Here is a 17,752-nt window from a genome sequence, read left to right as displayed (position 1 = left end):
CAGCAAATAGTGTTCAGAGACATACTGCCTCTGATACCAGACATGGCACATAGCCATCATGACTCAGAGTGCTTTTTTCCTCCATGAATTTGCCTATTCTTATTTTGATCCTTGAAAACGGCTGTTTTACCTATGTAGGAAAACGCCGCTGCAAGTACACAACTGGAACCTGTCCTTGTGTCTGAGGAAGGTTTTTGTTGCATGAAAGACTGATAAAGAAATAACTTTAAATTGGCATATTTATACTACGGGCAAGGACACAAGATTTGAAACTGTTCTAGGCTACTTAGAATTTGTATAGATGTACCGTTAGGGACGTGGGTGGCGCTGTGGGTAAAAGCCTCAGTGCCTAGGGCTTGCTGATCGAAAGGTCGGCGGTTCGAATCCCCGCGGCGGGGTGCGCTCCCGTCGCTCGGTCCCAGCGCCTGCCAACCTAGCAGTTCGAAAGCACCCCCGGGTGTAAGTAGATAAATAGGGACCGCTTACTGGCGGGAAGGTAAACGGCGTTTCCGTGTGCGGCTCTGGCTCGCCAGATGCAGCTTTGTCACACTGGCCACGTGACCCGGAAGTGTCTCAGGACAGCGCTGGCCCCTGGCCTCTTAAGTGAGATGGGCGCACAACCCTAGAGTCTGTCAAGACTGGCCCGTACGGGCAGGGGTACCTTTACCTTTTTACCGTTAGGGTGAGGCAGAATGGGTTGGTACCTTTATTTCTCAGTGTGTGGGGTTTTCTCTTTGCATGATAAGCCTACCACTTCTCAGTTTCCAAGAGATGCCTAATCTATTAGAATTTTTAAAAAATGGATTTGGTAAAGGCTTCATAATTCATTTTTGTGACTGCAGCGGTAGACACATATCTACTTTTAGTGCACTAGTTTCCAAGGCCAGATAATACATAAGCCATGGCAGAGAAGATGCAAAGGACCTTTCACATGGTGATGGTCACTGAGTCATGTAAACAGTTTCATGCTGGAAGGGAGAGTTCATGCATGGATTGTTTCTGCTCCACCACAGTTCCATGAGTCCCCTCCTCCCAAACTACGGTGAATTCACAAGTAGGCATTTTGCGTGAGCAGCTACATTCACAGGTAATCTAGCTACCGCTACATCTAGACAGACACACGGACAAACCCAGTATAATTGCAAGCCATTATTCTATACCAGTTCTTTTTCTGTACTTTTAAAATATATGTAGTGCAACTATGTTCCTGTCATTCATCAAGCTACCTGAGCTAGCTTCGCTGAAGTCTAGCATCTCTCACTGGATTTGCTAGAAGATACCATGTTATAAAGCATCATCTGTACAATAAAAATATTACATTGCTTAAAAAAATTAACAGATATTTAAATTCACCCTTTAGTTATTTCTCTGTTGACTCTTTGTCTACTGCAAGGTAGAAGTACTTCAGGAACTCATCTTCCAATTTTCCTTTAACTTGAAAATGAATGTGGCTGAAGCCTGTAAGCTAGTGCAAGCCCCATTCAGCTCTGGGTTAATTGGGGCTTCTCTGCTTAGCCCAGGTAATCTCTGAAATGGCAGATCAGAATCTTAACTGAAAGATTACTGTGCTTCCACTTACAGGTTGGTTCGGCTCTTTGTTCTTTGGGATATTAATGCTTACCCAATTTGCAAACTTCCTTTGATATCTGAAGATGAAAAAGTTCTAGACAAAGGCAAAGCATTTTTCTTAACTATATTTTTCTTAACTGCATTGTGACCTCTCTGGTATTATAGAATACACAACTTACTTACAAGGGGCAGATGGTATCTTCAAGAGAGAAATTAAAGTTGGTAGGAAGCAGTTGAAAGTGGAGCCTAGAAAGAGTGCGTGTCTAGGGCAGATTCAGCTGTGAGGTATGTACCGAGTTTGGAAAAGTAAATTGCTGCTTTCACTGGATCTTCCCTTTCTCCATAGTTTATGCTTCTTGGAAAGGGTGATGATGGGGGCAAACTGCTTGATACACCTCCCTTTCCCTTTGAACATACCAATAGCTGCACAGAGAAGAGCAAGCAAAGTGCTCAAGGACCTGGAGCAACAACTCCCCAATGAGGAAAGCCTACAGTATTTGGATGGGGGGAGAAATTAGTAAAGAGGGGCATGATAAAGGTGCATACTATTATACATGATGTGGATAAAGTGGATGGATATATGTGGGGTCATCCAATGAAAGTGAATATTGGAACACACAAAAGTACTTCTTTACATAGCAGACAGTTAAACTATGTAATTGTCTCCTACAATATGTAGTGATGGCTGTTGTCTTGGATTGCGTTAAAAGGGGATTAGACAAATTCAGGGAGGATAAGACTCAGTGGCTGCTAGTCGCAATGGCTGTATTCATCTATTATTTTCATTGCCATGATCCTACACTTTGTCGAAGGGAAACTTCCCACCAGAGTAGAAATCATATATCGAACAGATGGAAAGATCTTTAATCTGAGTAGGCTGAAAGCAAAGAGTAAGGTTACCGTAACTTCCGTCATAGAGCTTCAGTATGCTGATGACAATGTGTAAGCTTTCGCAGAATCTTACGAAAAGCTTGTCCTATCACTCAACATCCAAAACACCAAAGTGCTGCAGCAACAAGCACAAAACAACCCCTCTGCAGCGCCACAAATCCAACTCAATGGTGTAACGTTGGAAAGTGTCAATCACTTCTCCTACCTCAGCAGTTATCTTTCCACAAGGGCCAACATTGATGTTGAAATCTAGTATTGCCTGAGCTCTGCAAGTGCAGCTTTCTCCCAATTGAAGTGCAGAATGTTTGAGGACTAGAACATTCACAGGGAAACCAAAATGCTTGTTTACAAAGCTATTGTACTACCAAGCTTACTGTATGCTTGTGAAACATGGGCGACTTATAAGCGCCATCTTCAACTCCTTGAAAGATTTCAGCAACAGTGTCTCCGAAAAAAATTTACCTATAACTTGGGAATGCAGGGGAACTTGCCTGATTATCATCTTCCAAAGCAACTACTCTATTCTGAACTTTAAAATGGAAAGCGTAATGCTGGTGGTCAACAAAAGAGGTTTAAAGACTCTCAAGGTAATTTGTGCTTCCACTGTGGAAGGACATGTAGATCCAGAATTGGCCTCCACAGGCACTTACAGACTCACTGTTAAGACCGTGTTCTTGGAAGACAATCTTACTCTGCTACGAGTGATCACCAAAGAAGAAGATTCTGCTTCCAGAATCAGTGGCCGTATGCCTCAGAATACCTCTTGCTAGATATCTGTGTGTTTGGTACCCAGATTCAGCAGGATCTTTCTGCATGTCATGTTTCATAATAAATGAAAGTTATTTCAAAGGACTCCTTTGCAGTGTTCGAAACTCCCATTGTTCTAGGCACATTTTGTGACCGGGAATATCATTAGTGTGAGCAGCTTCTGAGCTCTGGGCGCAGTACTGTGGCTAAGATTTCATATTAAAACTGCAGAGTTGAAGGATGAGAGGACCTTTTTCTGCCTTCCAACTTCCAGCTACTCCGAAGACTGGAGAAGAGACCCTCTTAAGAATATTAGGGGGTGGGCAGGGGAAGGACAAGACAATGTGATAAATGAACATTATATTTTAGCTGCAGTTCATTTTCAGCTTTGTATTATATATAAAAAAAATGCCTAGACATTTGGTTTTGCGCCCATAATCTAGGTTTAAGGTGCCATTTAGATCCTAGTTTTCATATCTCAGTTTCAAACACTAATCTTTTGCTGGTTTCCACCCATTTACTTAGCATTTATGTGTTTTTCCCCTTTCTTAGGTTGTTCGATGTATGCACAGCATCCCGAACAGACCGAGAGACGAAACTAACACTGGTGTTTGAACATGTTGATCAAGACTTGACCACTTATTTGAATAAAGTTCCAGAGCCTGGTGTGCCTAGCGAAACTATAAAGGTATCAAAGAAGGGTAGGGGAGGTTTGTACATAATTTTATGGAATAATATGCTAAAGACAAACATACAGCGGAAGCATTTTCAGGACAACTTCTATTTAGAGGAGATTAAATTAATTACCTCTGTCTCAAATTCACAGGCATTGGTTCTTAAAAAAATAATTTATGATTAATTATAAAAAAATGCTCTTCATCGTAGTTTCAGCTCCTGGGTTGAGAACAAGTGGTTTGAATAAACCAGTTTGCAGTGTTCAGCTAAAATCACAAACTACAGTTAGTTGTAAATCATAATCAGAAGCTTCTAGTCATCCCCCCCCCCCTTGTATCTAAAGGCTGGGTACATATGGGGAAAGGGGAGAAAAGTGTTTATGAGCCTGAGGCTTCCCATTGCTTGTGCTTGTACCAGCAAACCATGGTTCACATCTGAACTGGGCCTCTGTATTTATTATCAGCCTCTAGTAAAGTACCATAGCTCGGCAGTAGAGCTCATGTTTTGCGGCCAATGGCATCTCAGGTAGGTCCAGAAAGAGTAGGGAACTGCTTTTTGGAAAGTTGCTGCCAGTTGATTGGGGTAGCCAAAGTGCTATCATTCAAATGTTGGTGGTCTGCAATTTTCATCATACCAGATCTTTGGTCATGGTTGCAGAGGGTGATAGGAATTGTAGTCCAGCGATAGCTGGAGAGCACAATGTTAGCTAATCCTATTGTACCCAGTAGTAAACTATATGGAGCAATGGTCTGACTCAGCGTCAAGCAGCTTCATATATTTATATGATTTTGTTATTTATTTGCTATTTTAAATATTTTAATCTTTCTGCAAAATGCTCATGGTGGCTTGCAGTTAATATAAGAAATACACTGAAACGATGAATACACAAGAGCTGCCAGCAACAAATTATCATGTCCTTAACTAAAAGCTTGAAAGAAAAAACAGGCAACACTCAATGTCTAAATGATAAAAAGTAGGCACTAGGCAAATATTTATTTAGGAGGGGGTGCCACTACAAAAAAGGCTCTGCCCCAAGTACAACTCAGCCTCTGAAGATAGGAATGCTCAGGGTAGGACTTGAGATCTTAAAGAATTTGCATGTCGATATAGGAGAGAACATCCTTCAGACACTGATTATAGGTCACTTAGAACTTCATAAGTCAAAGCCTAGGACCTTGAATTGTATCTGGAAACAAATTGGAAATCCTTTGACATCTACTAGATATGGTCATTACATATACATCTGCTATAAAAAAAGTAAAGCCAGCATGCCATGTTTGAGCAATGGGTACTATCTTTAATGATATACTCAGTGGTGGATGCTGTGCTCCACTATAACTGTGCAATAGGGCATGGGACCAGGCTGCTAGTTATTGCCATCTCTAAAGAATGCTTGCCATATTTTACCCCATTTCGGCAGCTGTCCATTGTGAGGTTTGCACAGTCTAAGTGGAATGGACTGCGCGTCTGTTGCCCATTCTGTATGCTTTGCATTTTCCATTCTGTCCATAAAACAGGCAACACATGACATCATTGCATGACAAAGAATCAATTACTGTGAAGATCTGGCTTCTCTGAGAATGTCAGTTTTCAGTGTTGAGGCAAGAGCCATTTGCCATCTGTCACTGATGCTCATAATCAGTTGATCATATTTGAGTATTGGCACAATGCACAAGGTGAAAAACTCCAGGACAGATATATATAAATAACAGTGAAATAAACAAAAGCTGAGGAACCCCAGAGTTTTAAAATCATGAGCGTTGCTAGATTTTAGCAAAAAGTGAAGTCATTGTATATAAATATAAAAATCATTATTTCCTGAAAAGTACATGGATATTTTACATTTGCCCATTTGAAAAACATAGTGAATGTGTTTTGTTACTAATTCTATTTTTACTTTTAATTCTACTGCTGCTTAATTAAGTGCCAACAATCTGGTAGACACTTTGCAGAAGCAACAAAGTCCTTTTCTGCCATGCTAAAGCTACAGGAAATAAGCCCCACTGAAATGAATAAGACTTCGTTCCAAGTACAGGCAGCCCCCAATTTAGATGGGGGTTGCGTTCTGGGTCATTGTGTGCTTGCATGAAATCAGAAACCCACTGAAAAATATTGCAAACGCCCCTTTCCACCCCCGTTCTGCCCTTTTAGTGATGTTTCAGTGATGTCTTTAGGATGTTTCTGGTCACTTCCAGGTTCGTTGCTGTGCACAATCGCACGCATATTTCTCACACCTAAAATGGGAGTTGCCTGTAAACAGCATTGGATTGTTAGCATTCAATCCTACTTATAGGCTTAATTGGAAGTGAATTTTACTGAAATCAGTGATACTTAAGTTAATGAGATCAAATTGTCACTAACCTTCTCTAAGATGAGAGCCTGCACCAAACAGCCTTGCATAATTTAACCCACATAGTTGTGGCGATCATATGCTAATTTGAAAATACCTTCACCTCCTGTCTGCAGGGGGTGCATGGGAAATCTCCACTTATATTCCATAGGTTTGTCAAATCAAAATTTCAGAATCAAGCACAAGACATCATTAAGGACCTGTGATAGCTATTTGCAGATTAGTAAGGAGCTATAGGATTCTGAAATCAAGGATACCATATTATGTAACTCATATTTTTTTTGTGTCTTTGCAAAAACCTTTAATGATCAGTCAGGAATAATGCAATTTCCATATGTGAAAAAAAATGAAATCCTTGCACTTACAAAAATATAGCAATATCCCGGGACAGTTATTGTTTCTTTTCAAATCCATGCAAGCTCTTTTGGAGGCTATTGGGAAGAGACTAAGAAAACCCAAGCAAACATCTTTTCCAGTTATGAATTTCATCATCCCCCCCTAAACAGTTAAGTAAAGAATATACTTAACTCTCCTATTGAAATCAGACAGATGTGGAGGTGCTTAACTTTGGTTCTCATTCTTTGAAGACGACAACACCAAAGAACCACATATACAGAACAGAGATTCTCCACTTTGTTTCTTCCTACGTTTGCACACATTTTCACAACTTTTCCCTCTCTCTTCGTCACCATTTCTGATAATCAGCATGCCAGTCCAGTTTCTGGTTCTTCAGGTTTCAAATCAGTATGCATAGAACTGCCTTTATTTTGAGAGTTTTCCCCATTTTTAAAATAAACTCAAACAAAGTACACATTATGGGAAAGTTAGAGTGTTGCTGCCAGCAAACAGAAAACTACGAATGAAGACATGAGTGAAATAACAGAGATGCACTGTTTGGGTGCTTAATCCTTTAGATACTTACCTGATAAGATTATTTTCACTTCAGTAAAGCGGATCTGATATTACAGAATCTAAGAGATATCTACACATTTGGGCAGGGGGAGCATATAGTATAGCCCTCCTGGAATTGCATTACTCCAGAAGGCAGGAAGGTCAGAGGCTAAATATTTGAATGCTTTCCCTATATATTTAAACTCCATACCAGAGCCATCCAAAGGTTTATTTTGCTCCCTAGTATCCCTCCCCAATTCCACATGCAGTGTACAGAAGGCAACCAGACTGGCTGTCAACTCTGACATTAACACTGGCAACACTGTCAATAGGACAATATTCATACTGCCTCTGAGGGCCGCGGGCCAATTTAGGGAAACCACACAGCTCTGCACACCTTACTGCCACTTCCCGTCCCAACATCTGTCATCTGAGATAGCTTCTTCATTCTGCCTAATGATAGGGCCAGCTCTCCAGACTACACACAGAGTCTTTCTTGTCATAATACTATTACATTGCAGGGAGTTGGACTAGATGACTCTGATTCTATGAATATTTCAGGGGCAGGGATTTTTAATCAAACATGCACTTGTCACATCTACCCTCTAAAGCGCTGTACTCTCAGGACCGTAGAATCAAATGATGTTTCTGGTGATACAGATCTGCTGTTAGGGGTTTTTTTTTGGGGGGGGGGGTTAGTGACAATGGATCAAGATCATTGTGATTTAAAATAAACTCTGGTTTGTTAAGCATGCCAGCTTCATAACCCATGATTTGAAGTTGGCTTGTTTTGCAACTAAATGGAGTCTATTGTAAACTGTGATTCCTGATTTATACATGACAAAAGTGAAACTGAATATTGTGGAAGGAAGAGGCTTTGCTCAGTCTCATACAGGCTTCTGCGCATAATGCTAAATCATTGTTTAGCATGAAAGGCATCTCCCTACTTACACAGACTTTATATTCCCAGACTCTGTGCATATATGGGAAATCACATAAAGTGGGGAGGGCACTGTTGAGAGAGGCTGGGAAGCGTACCTCTCTCGGCAGATCCCACCCATCCCACTTGCATTCCCGGGCGGTGATGTGCCCTTGCACATGTGCACCCACCTGCCCAGCCTGCCTCCAGTGATTGGAAAGTTGAATGGTGGGTCAGTGGCTCCCAGTGCCCATCACCACTGTGCAGCCTCTTGGTGCTCTCCCTGTTAGTCTTGGAAGTTTACGGAGACAGTTCCCTTATCTAGTTTCTCCCCCATCCCCAAGAAATAACGTGGCTGCATGCTTGTGGGGTGGCAAGGAAGAGGAACAAAATGGCCGCAAGCGAGGGAAGAATGGGCAGGTGGGTGGTCAGAGGCATGGAGTCCCCCCTCCATACTGGCAGGAAGAAAAAAGCCAAGGAGGGTGAGTGAGTGGGGGTGGCAAGACACTTGGAGCGACCACGCAAACTGTTTCCCTCCAGTTCTCTCCTGCTCTTTTCGTGGCTCTCTTGGCACCATTTCCTGGTTCCAAAAAAATATGCATTTGGCAGCAGCACACGTAAATGCTGTTGCACAGAAGTGGAATGCACACAAGTGGAGTGTTTGTGTGTCTGTATGTGCAATCCAGGCCAACATGTATTGAGCTGAGATTTTAATTTAGCCAAACGACATGTCAACCTTGCCTTAGTTAAATTGCATCAGAAATCCAGTGCCCCCACTGTAATACTGAAGTAGCACAAAAATGCTTAGCTTTGTTAGCACTGTACCCCCCCACACACAAAAAAGGTAGTGGATTGGTGTTAAATGGACATTTTGATGGTATACAGGTAGATATGCTCGCATAAATGCATAGAATCAAGAATATTGTTAATATGTTCCAAGTATTTTATTTCACTTACTCCCGAAAAATTGCTCTTATTCCTTTTCACATGAAATGTGCCCTAGATTTACATTTTGACTAGCACTGAATGCCATTTTGACCAACATAGCTGATGCTATATGTAATCCATCTCAGCATACTTGGTGCAATAAATTCGGCAGACAAAATACATACCATTTGTTTTGCAGTAGGACAGTTCTGCTGTGCAGCTGCAATTTAGAAATCTCAAAAGGCTTCAGAATGTTATGTTACAGCCATTAATGGAGATTCCAAGGAGTTTTCCATCCATTTTTATTGCAGGAGGGAGGTGGGGGGGGTGGAAGTGGGGGTCAGAGAGCTGCTGGAATGAGAGGGTGTGTGGGCTGAAGTATGAATCCACATAAAATATTATTTCGTTTGAAATTAACCCAAGACATCCCTGTTTGGATAAGCAAAGAATATATTGTGTTGTGTTTGTAAGAGAGAGATGGAGGTCTATTCTAATAGCACTCCTCCCTCTGTGATACAAAGGAAATAGCTGCCGCCCAAGCCTGGACTCCACAGTTCAATAGAAAACATTCCAAAAGAATGCATAGGATGTTATAAATATAAAAAGGAGTTTAATGAAAGAGCATACAGATGTCTTTCATGTATTTTAAATTGGAAAGACTAATTCTGAAACTATAAGAAAAACAACAGTGAGCTACGAGCCATATGCTTCAGATTACTGAAGTATGACTTACACAGGCCTGTCATTCAATGAGAAGCAACACAGACTAAAACAGGAGATGTTGAAAGGAAAAAAAAAAGACTTGTGGGAAGTCAAACCATCTCTAAATATGTGTTTTATTATCTTCGGGTGTTCTTTGCTGAGTTACCACCATGATTAAAACCAATGCCCTGGCACCAGGAGGATGGGATTCCTTGAAGTTCCTCTTCCTTCCCCATATATCAAGGAAGGTACATAGCAGACTTGACTTCGTAGTGGTGCAGTTTCAGCAAAAGAGGAGCAGCAGATAGAGAGGCGGCTTTGCAGCCAGCAATGCCACATCCACATTTGAACTCATACTTTTGCAAGGGTGTTAAAGATTGATTTGATACCAAGATTCTGCAAGGTGCTGTGCAAGGAACAGAAATCACATAGTTGTTTCCAAGGGGGCTTTCCGTCAGCACTGAAGGGAAGATGTTTGCAAGGAAGATCGGAATTGACAATGAGGAACAAGGGCAAGAACATCAAAAGGCAGTGCAAAAACAGTAAGACCCAGTTCATATATTACCATCTGAGGCATGGCTGCTCTCATGATGCCCTGGTAACACTGGGGCCTTCTCTGCACAGGTCTTCCGTGGTGTAGGACTAATGTGAAAACAATGTAGCAGGGCTGTAGTGTGAAAAGAGCTAGTGGAAGTGGGTCATGGTGATAGGGCTAGGCACATGAATAATCCCCACACCAGTTTTGCTGGCCTGCAGGGGCATGGCCCCTGTCCACATGACACACTTCATACATTACTAAGATGGTATAGGTGGAGTCACACTGCTTTGGCTCTCTACCAGTGATGTAAGGATATGAATTGGGTCATAGGCTATAATTGATCAGGGAAATCTAAAGTACAACATTATTTGAGAATCTTCTGAACCTTGCAACTCAGTTAAAAGGTGGATGTTCCTCCTCCCCTCCGTTTTTTACACACATCCAGCATTCCATGACCACAAAGCATGATCAGTCTCCATTGGCCTCTTTTGGGTTTCTTTTATTTTTAAAAAAAGGATTTGTTGTACTTCTGCAAAACTTGGGGTTCCTGCAGGCCTGCACTGGGTTACCTCAACCACTCTGGGCAGCTTCCAACAAATTAAAACATCAAACACAACAAAGCATCAAACTCTTCTATGTCAGATGTCTTCTAAAAGTCAGATAGTTGTTTATTTCCTTAACATCTGACAGAAGGGCTTTCCACAGGACAGGTGCAACTACAGAGAAAGCTCTCTGCCTGGTTCCCTGTAACCTCACTTTTTACATTGAGGAAACCACCAGAAAGCCCTCAGAGCTGGATTTCAGTGTCTGGTCAAAGGTGGTGCCATTTTGGTTACATAAGTATCAGCACTCAGTACCTAACAATTGGAAAGAAAGAGAATAATGATTTACATGCAAGATGCCCCAGGTTCAAGCTCAGCATCGCCGTTAAAAAAACCTCAAGGCATAGGACTGGGAAGGAGTTCAGGCCAGTTGATCTAGAGGTCCCAAAGATTGGATGCACAAATGTTCCAAACTTGACCTGTTAACGTGTAATCCTCCATCTCTGCCTGAGTCTCATAAGGCAGGCGGAGAGCAACTTGCTGTATGCCATCTTCTCAAATTTGTTAGTCAGCCAGGGTGGACTTGCACATCTTCCAGTTTATCTTGCAGTCTGAGAAAGCTTCAGGGAGCACAATGCCCTGAGAATTCCCTTGGGAAAGGCTAGTCCCGAGTAGCTTAGTTATGCAGACAACCAGCTCCAAACCAGACATGTTATTGGATATAGTCCTCAACACACATATATAGTACAGAATATTAGCCTGGAGGAAGGTGGTTTGGCTGGGCTGATTTCCAAAGCTCTGAAACTGCTGTGCAAGGCACTTTTGCATTAATCCACAATGGCCAGTGCAGCTCTATTCATGTGTAAGTTCTGGTTCCAAAGTTCTCAAATCTGTTGGTATGAGCTTGCAAGGCAGCAGAGGAGATCGGGGGCAAAGGGCAGGACCAACAAGGCTAGACTCAGACCTCTCCCATCTCCAAAACCAGCCCACTCATATTGTCGCATTCACAGTGGGCTGGGTGATTACTACAGCTGTGTTGTAGTAATCCCTTCCAAAGCACACAAAGCAGTAAATTACGTTTTTGGATTATGATCCAAAGTTCTCCAGGCGAAGCAGTGCCAATTTTGGCCTGGAGTGGTGAATTGCATGGATTTTGCAAACTGGCCTCATTTTTTTCTGTACAATCATGGAACTTTTACTGATTTGATGTGCACAGGCCATAATGTACCTCTAGAAGAGCAAAGACATCCTGTTGGCTGCAGTAAACAAAAACTGCAAAGGGTAGCATACTTCCCGGGAAGGTTGTAAAAAAAGCAAACCCAGTCTCTTTCTGGAGCATCCAAAAAATATCTGAACAGTCAGAAAGAAATTGTTAGTTCATGAGAACAGGTGGCAATTGTATTTTGAGCATTTTATCATTTTCTTCATTGGCTAACTTGCTTTCCTATCATGTGTTTTCTTGTGCTTCTACTTTTAAGTTAATGGAAAGACTGTCGGTCAGTAGTAGAGCATCTGCTTTGCATGCAAAAGTTTCCAGGTTCAACCTCTGGCTGGGGAAGTCTCCTGCGTGAAATCCTGGAGCACTACTGCCAGTTATTGTAGGCAGTTCTGAGCCAAGTGGACAATGAATATAATCACCCTGCTGGGTCAGACCCAGCATCACTGCCTCCGATGCAGAGGCAGAGCACAGCCATCATGGCTAGTAGATGTTGATAGCCTTATCCTCCACAAATTTGTCCAAAGCCATCCAAGTTGGTAGCCATGACTGCTTCCTGTGGGAACTAGTTCCTCTGTTAGCTGAGCGCTGCCTGAATAAGTGCTTCTTTTGTCTGTCCTGACTCTTCCAACTTCCAGATTCTTTGGGTGCCCAGGAGTTCTAGTCATATTGCCTCTTCCTCGCCTTTTCCCTAAAATGAAAAGCCTCAGATGTGGAAACCTTTCCAAATTGGGAAGTTTCTCCATCCCCTTGATCATTTTGAGTACCTTTTTTATTTTCAGTTCCTGCATAGTGATTCCTAGCATGGAATTTGCTTTTTTCACTGCTGCCGCACAATGGGTCGGCATCTTCATTGAGCTATCCACTACAACCCAAGGTCTTGGTCCTGGCCAATCACTGCCAGTTCAGACCCCATGAGCAAGCAAGCGACCATTTCACGTGGGGATTCTGTTCCCGGCCCCCACATAGTGCATATAAGCATGCCCTGTTTCATCCCCATTATGTCTTCTTCCAGATCCAAAAGGACCCATGAATCAGTGATCACGTGTGAATTGGACTTACCTAAATGGTCACCACCTATACATGAAATAAAGTTTTTTTGCCCCTTCATGCATCAGTTTATACTTGTTCACATTTTCCTTCTTCAGAGCTAGCAAAGGGCATTTTTATTTTTGTTTTAAAGGAAGAGAGAGATAAAATTATTCAGGATGGTGAATTGTACCACTTGCGCTTAGGCAGTACAATTGCAAAAGCACAGGTCCACATAGTCCCTGAATATGAGCTGTGGCGAGGTTTGTCAGCGCAGACACAGCTTGAGAAAAACTTGAAGCCACAAGCCTGCAATCAAAATTAAGTAAGTGGACCCTCCTCATGCAACAAACTGGAGGCCTTAAATTTTATGGGTCCTCCCCACACACGAAACTGATGAAGGTGACCCTGATGAGCTATTTAGTGAAGTCATTCTGCATTGTGAACAGCAAACCAAGAGCATTTCTCCAGCAAGAACAAGAAAGACCCACCTCACAGTGATTGATGAGAATGTTATAAAAGTGCAATGAGCTGGAAAGTCATCATCTTGTCTTTTCCTTTTGCCACCGGAACGGCATAGCAGAGAGATCTCTTTTCTTCTGGTTCTGCATAAGGAGAGGTTACATGGCATGGAAATGTGTTACACCCAGCTGCTCACTAGTTTGCAGGGCACACAGTAAATAATACTGTTTAGTATATCTAAGGCACAAAAGAGAACAGCACTCTTTTGATGGTGATTCCTAGCCTCTTTCATTTGCTTTCCAGTTTGCTTCCAATTCATTGAGTGGCATTTTGCAACAGTGCATACTTTAGTGTGGTGGGTTCTCTGATTGGTGGGTTGTTGTTGGGGTCCCCCCCCCCTTAATTGGCATGAGTAAATGAAAGGTTACTTAGGCCCTGGTGTAGCAGAGGCACTTCAGTTTGTTTAAAGTTGTTTGCTGAACTGAGCAATATCTAAATTAACCCTCTGAATTCATTCTGTGTGAGCTTCATTGGTAGCAGGAGAAAGCCCCAATTGCTTACCACCATCAAGATTTCTTTGGCACAATGGTATTTTATTTTGAAAATAATACATTGTTTGAAAACTTGCTTTTTTCATCTTTTAAGGTTTCATTCTATTGATCAGTTCCTAGGGCAAGCTCAAATTATTTTGCGCTTTTTTCTTCTGAATTTGAAAGTTGTGTTGAAAGTTGGTGCAGTATACCGACCTTAACACTTATTCTACGTCTGGAAATGTATTATTTATTTAATACATTTAATACATTTCTATACCACCCTTCATCTGAGGATTACAGGGCAGTTTATATTTGCCACAACTTCCTCCTCACTCGGAAAAAAAAACTTGCTAGTTGGATTCCTGTTCCTCTTACCAAGCTTACCCTTGACAAATGTACCCTCTATATTTCTTGGGGATGTCCCACAGTCCAGTGGGGCAGCATGCAGAAGGTCCCATGTGCATTCCTAGTTAGACTGGCAGAACTGTGAAAAATCTTTTAGATTTTTGACACAGTGAATATATCAACGTCATATAAAGTCAACTGCCTTATACCAAGCCAGACCTTTGGTCCAGTTAGCTCAGTATTGTCAACTCTACACTGACTGGCAGTGGCTCTTCTGGGTTTAAGACAGGTATGTTTAAGCCCTACCTAGAGATGCTGGATATTGAGCCTAGAACCTTCTCCATGAAAAGCAAGTGTTCTCCACTGAGCTCCACAAAGTATTCCAATGTGGCAGACTCCCTCTTCCCCTCTATGATGTTTCTTCCCCCATACTTTCCAAGGAGTTGATGCACAGAAAGAATTAGCTTTTCTCCTGCTTTCTGGCCCACCTGTTTTCCTCTCATAATGGGATGGGCAGAGGAAGAACAGAGAACTCTTCCTCTGGTCCATACATTGGGAGAAATGTACGGTGCCAGGGAGCAAAAAGTTACCAGAACGCATTTGTGGACAAAGGTTCATCTTCGCCCCTCCATCATGTGGCTTTAGCATGGACTCATGGGAAGTAGGTGTGGTTTTGTAGAAACAGTGGTTACTTAATTTCTCCCAGTCAACTCTATATTACTTTATTCAGGGACAGTGAAGAACAAGCTGTTTTATTGCATGACCTTTCTCAGTTTCCCAGGAACCTAATCCCTGAAAAAAATAAGTTCAGCCCAAGCCCAAGGGACCACAAATGTGTACTTACCTATAACAACCTATCTTGAATGTAACTGTCATAATAGTAGAGCAGCCCTAAGCAGATTCTTCTAGGTCTTAGATTGCAGAGTTTGAGAACCTCTGGTCTGAGCAAGTTAGACGTCACAGAAAGGTGTTCCATATAAGAAGGTTGTAAGGTTTGCACATGGGTAAGTATACTGCGACTAAGATCAGTCCCCAAGTCTATTTTCATAATTCAAATGCCTCGTTGAATTTCTGCCGGAGTTGTCTTACAAAAATTGTGTCTCCCTAGTCAACCTTAATATGCAGAGTAAGGAGGTGGTGAAACATTCAGATGCTCTTATTTGAGTAAACTTGATCTCCTGATCTGAAGCTGCTTGCAAATGTTTTTTCCCCTCCCCCCTTGGTGCATTGTTTCAGCTTCCTAATCACTGACCAGCTGTCTTGTTAGTGAATAGAGCTGTGGGCCCCTTGCCATGTTTCATGTGAGGTCTTGGCTGGGTGGCCAAGCAGGCAGCCTGCAGCCACTGTCAAAGCAATTCAAGAGGTATTGGCACAGCAGTGCCACCATTAATTTCTGCTTGTCACATGCTGTCATGCAAGTTACACCAGAGAGGAAATGACCGTTGAAAAAAGTGTGCTTGTGGCACTTTGTCCCCTCTAGACATTATCCCTGAGGTTAAACAAGTGGATACAATTAGCTGCTGTCCACAAACAGCTGTTAGGAAAGAGAAACCCAGATCTGGGCCCCATAGCCATGTGTCTTTCCTGTTGGTGAGGAGAGCCTGCTATCAACATCTGCCATACTTTAACCCTTCATTGAGGTGTTAATTTCGACTGTATAGAGCCAAATCGATGACTGACGGCAATCCTATGTGTGTCTGTTCAGAACTAGTCCCATTAGTTCAGTGTGACTTACTCCTAGGTAAGTGTACGTAGGATTGCAGCCTGTGAGCTGCAGTTCGGAATCAGTAGACAGGATACAGAGTACTGAGTGGGTTGGCTCGAGATGCACGGCCAATAAAAACACACTACTCTGTATTTCATTCCCAGAAATGTGCCTGTTTGCAGTACTACTTAGTTCAGGAGCTTTAATAAATGTACAGTTCTCATGATCACATTTACTGTTTTAAAACAAGTATTTATTATTCAGGAAGACCTCTGGAAATGATAAGTAACTAGGAGATTCCTAAATTTCCTTTCAGCAGGCTTAAGAAAGATTCACTAAAATCTTTTGGTGAATGGCCTGGTAGTCATCTGGCAGGATGAAGATAATATGTCATATCATGGCTGATGCTCACATTCAATTTTGGCATGGTAAGATCATCACCATGTTCTCCTTTTTTTTAAATCTCATCGGTTTGGAGTGGCCTGTATATTTTCCTGGAAAGAGTATCAAGGGTAAAGCTTGAGAACTAGCTCCTTAACATACCCTGTCAACTGTCAAAAGTGAATTCATAAGAATTTTTCACTGTGTGAGATTGGTGAGCTTATATCACCATTCCCACAACAATTCATGTTGAAATAGAATATGTAGAAATTAGTATTCAGAATGACCTTGGCATAGTTAACCTTTGTCTCATACAACTCTCCGAGCTCTCATCTGGGAGCTTTCCTTTCCTCTCCCAGTCTCCTATCCTGGGATATCTTCCTTTCTCTGCCTCTCACACAGGGTCTTTTACCTGCCAACCATCACATTTTTAGTGTTATGAAAAGAAACTAAAATGTAGAATTGTAGATGGAGACTTATGGAATGGTACAGGTGACAAAACAGGTGCATTTCCCCCCATTTGTATGCATTTGAACATGTAAAAGACAGAAGCAGTAAACATGATCACCAAATATCTGTGAATATTCTGTGTTGCTTTGGTTCAGATTTTAATATTTATTGGTCGTTATAGTGATCCGATTCATTTTTTTTTAAAAAATGCTACAAAACTCAACCCTTTGGTTGAGCAATTAAATGTCGTGTGTGTAAATTATCATGTTGGATTAAAGCAGATGTGGGAATCCAGTGACTCCAGATGCTGGACTCCCATCAGCCCCAGCTGGCATTCTCAGTGGCCAGGGATGATTGGAGTTCTACTGCAACAGCATCTGAAAGACCGCAGGTTCCACACTCTTGGATTAGATAATGCATTTTGAATGTGAAATTGATTAAGGAGGCTCAAAAGCCTTGAGAGCTTGCAGGTCAAAGGTCTTGTGACTGTGCCAAACACCCCTGTCACCCTTGCATTTAAGTCTTGTGAACTCTGCAGGTGTGAATACAGGAGACGGCACCTTTTCAAGGCACTGCTCTCAAGAAATTTGCATCAGGTTTTTAATAAATCTTTTTGGTTTTATGATTCCTCATGTTAAAAAACTGTTCTGGGTGCTTTATGAGTAGAAGAATGGTGTATAAATAATATATTATTTACTTTCGTAGATTTTCACGGGTACAGGAATGCAGGTTTTGGTGTCCTCGGGTGTCTTCCCGTGTAAAAGTTGGGGTGTCTAGGCGACGTTTCGACGAGGTCTCACTCGTCATCTTCAGGCTGGTGCTTTCGGCTTCTTGTTACTGGAACAGAGCAGGATCTCAGTGTTTGAGTTCCTATAAATAC

The 17,752-nt window shown here is 42.0% G+C and overlaps 1 protein-coding gene across 3 annotated transcripts in view; it reads left to right on the top strand.

Moving 5' to 3' along the window:
• Positions 1 to 17,752, top strand: part of CDK6 (cyclin dependent kinase 6) — a 98,019-nt gene that overhangs the window by 29,107 nt on the left and 51,160 nt on the right. For all 3 annotated transcript variants that reach the window (XM_028751320.2, XM_028751322.2, XM_077936937.1), the window contains exon 3: positions 3,760 to 3,895. In XM_028751320.2, coding sequence (XP_028607153.1) covers positions 3,760 to 3,895 — 136 coding nt within the window. The remainder of the gene's footprint in view (positions 1 to 3,759; positions 3,896 to 17,752) is intronic.

The sequence above is a fragment of the Podarcis muralis genome, chromosome 12 (assembly GCF_964188315.1).
Source record: "Podarcis muralis chromosome 12, rPodMur119.hap1.1, whole genome shotgun sequence".
Classification (NCBI taxonomy): Eukaryota; Metazoa; Chordata; class Lepidosauria; order Squamata; family Lacertidae; genus Podarcis; species Podarcis muralis.
This window is presented reverse-complemented; position numbering and strand designations above follow the sequence as displayed.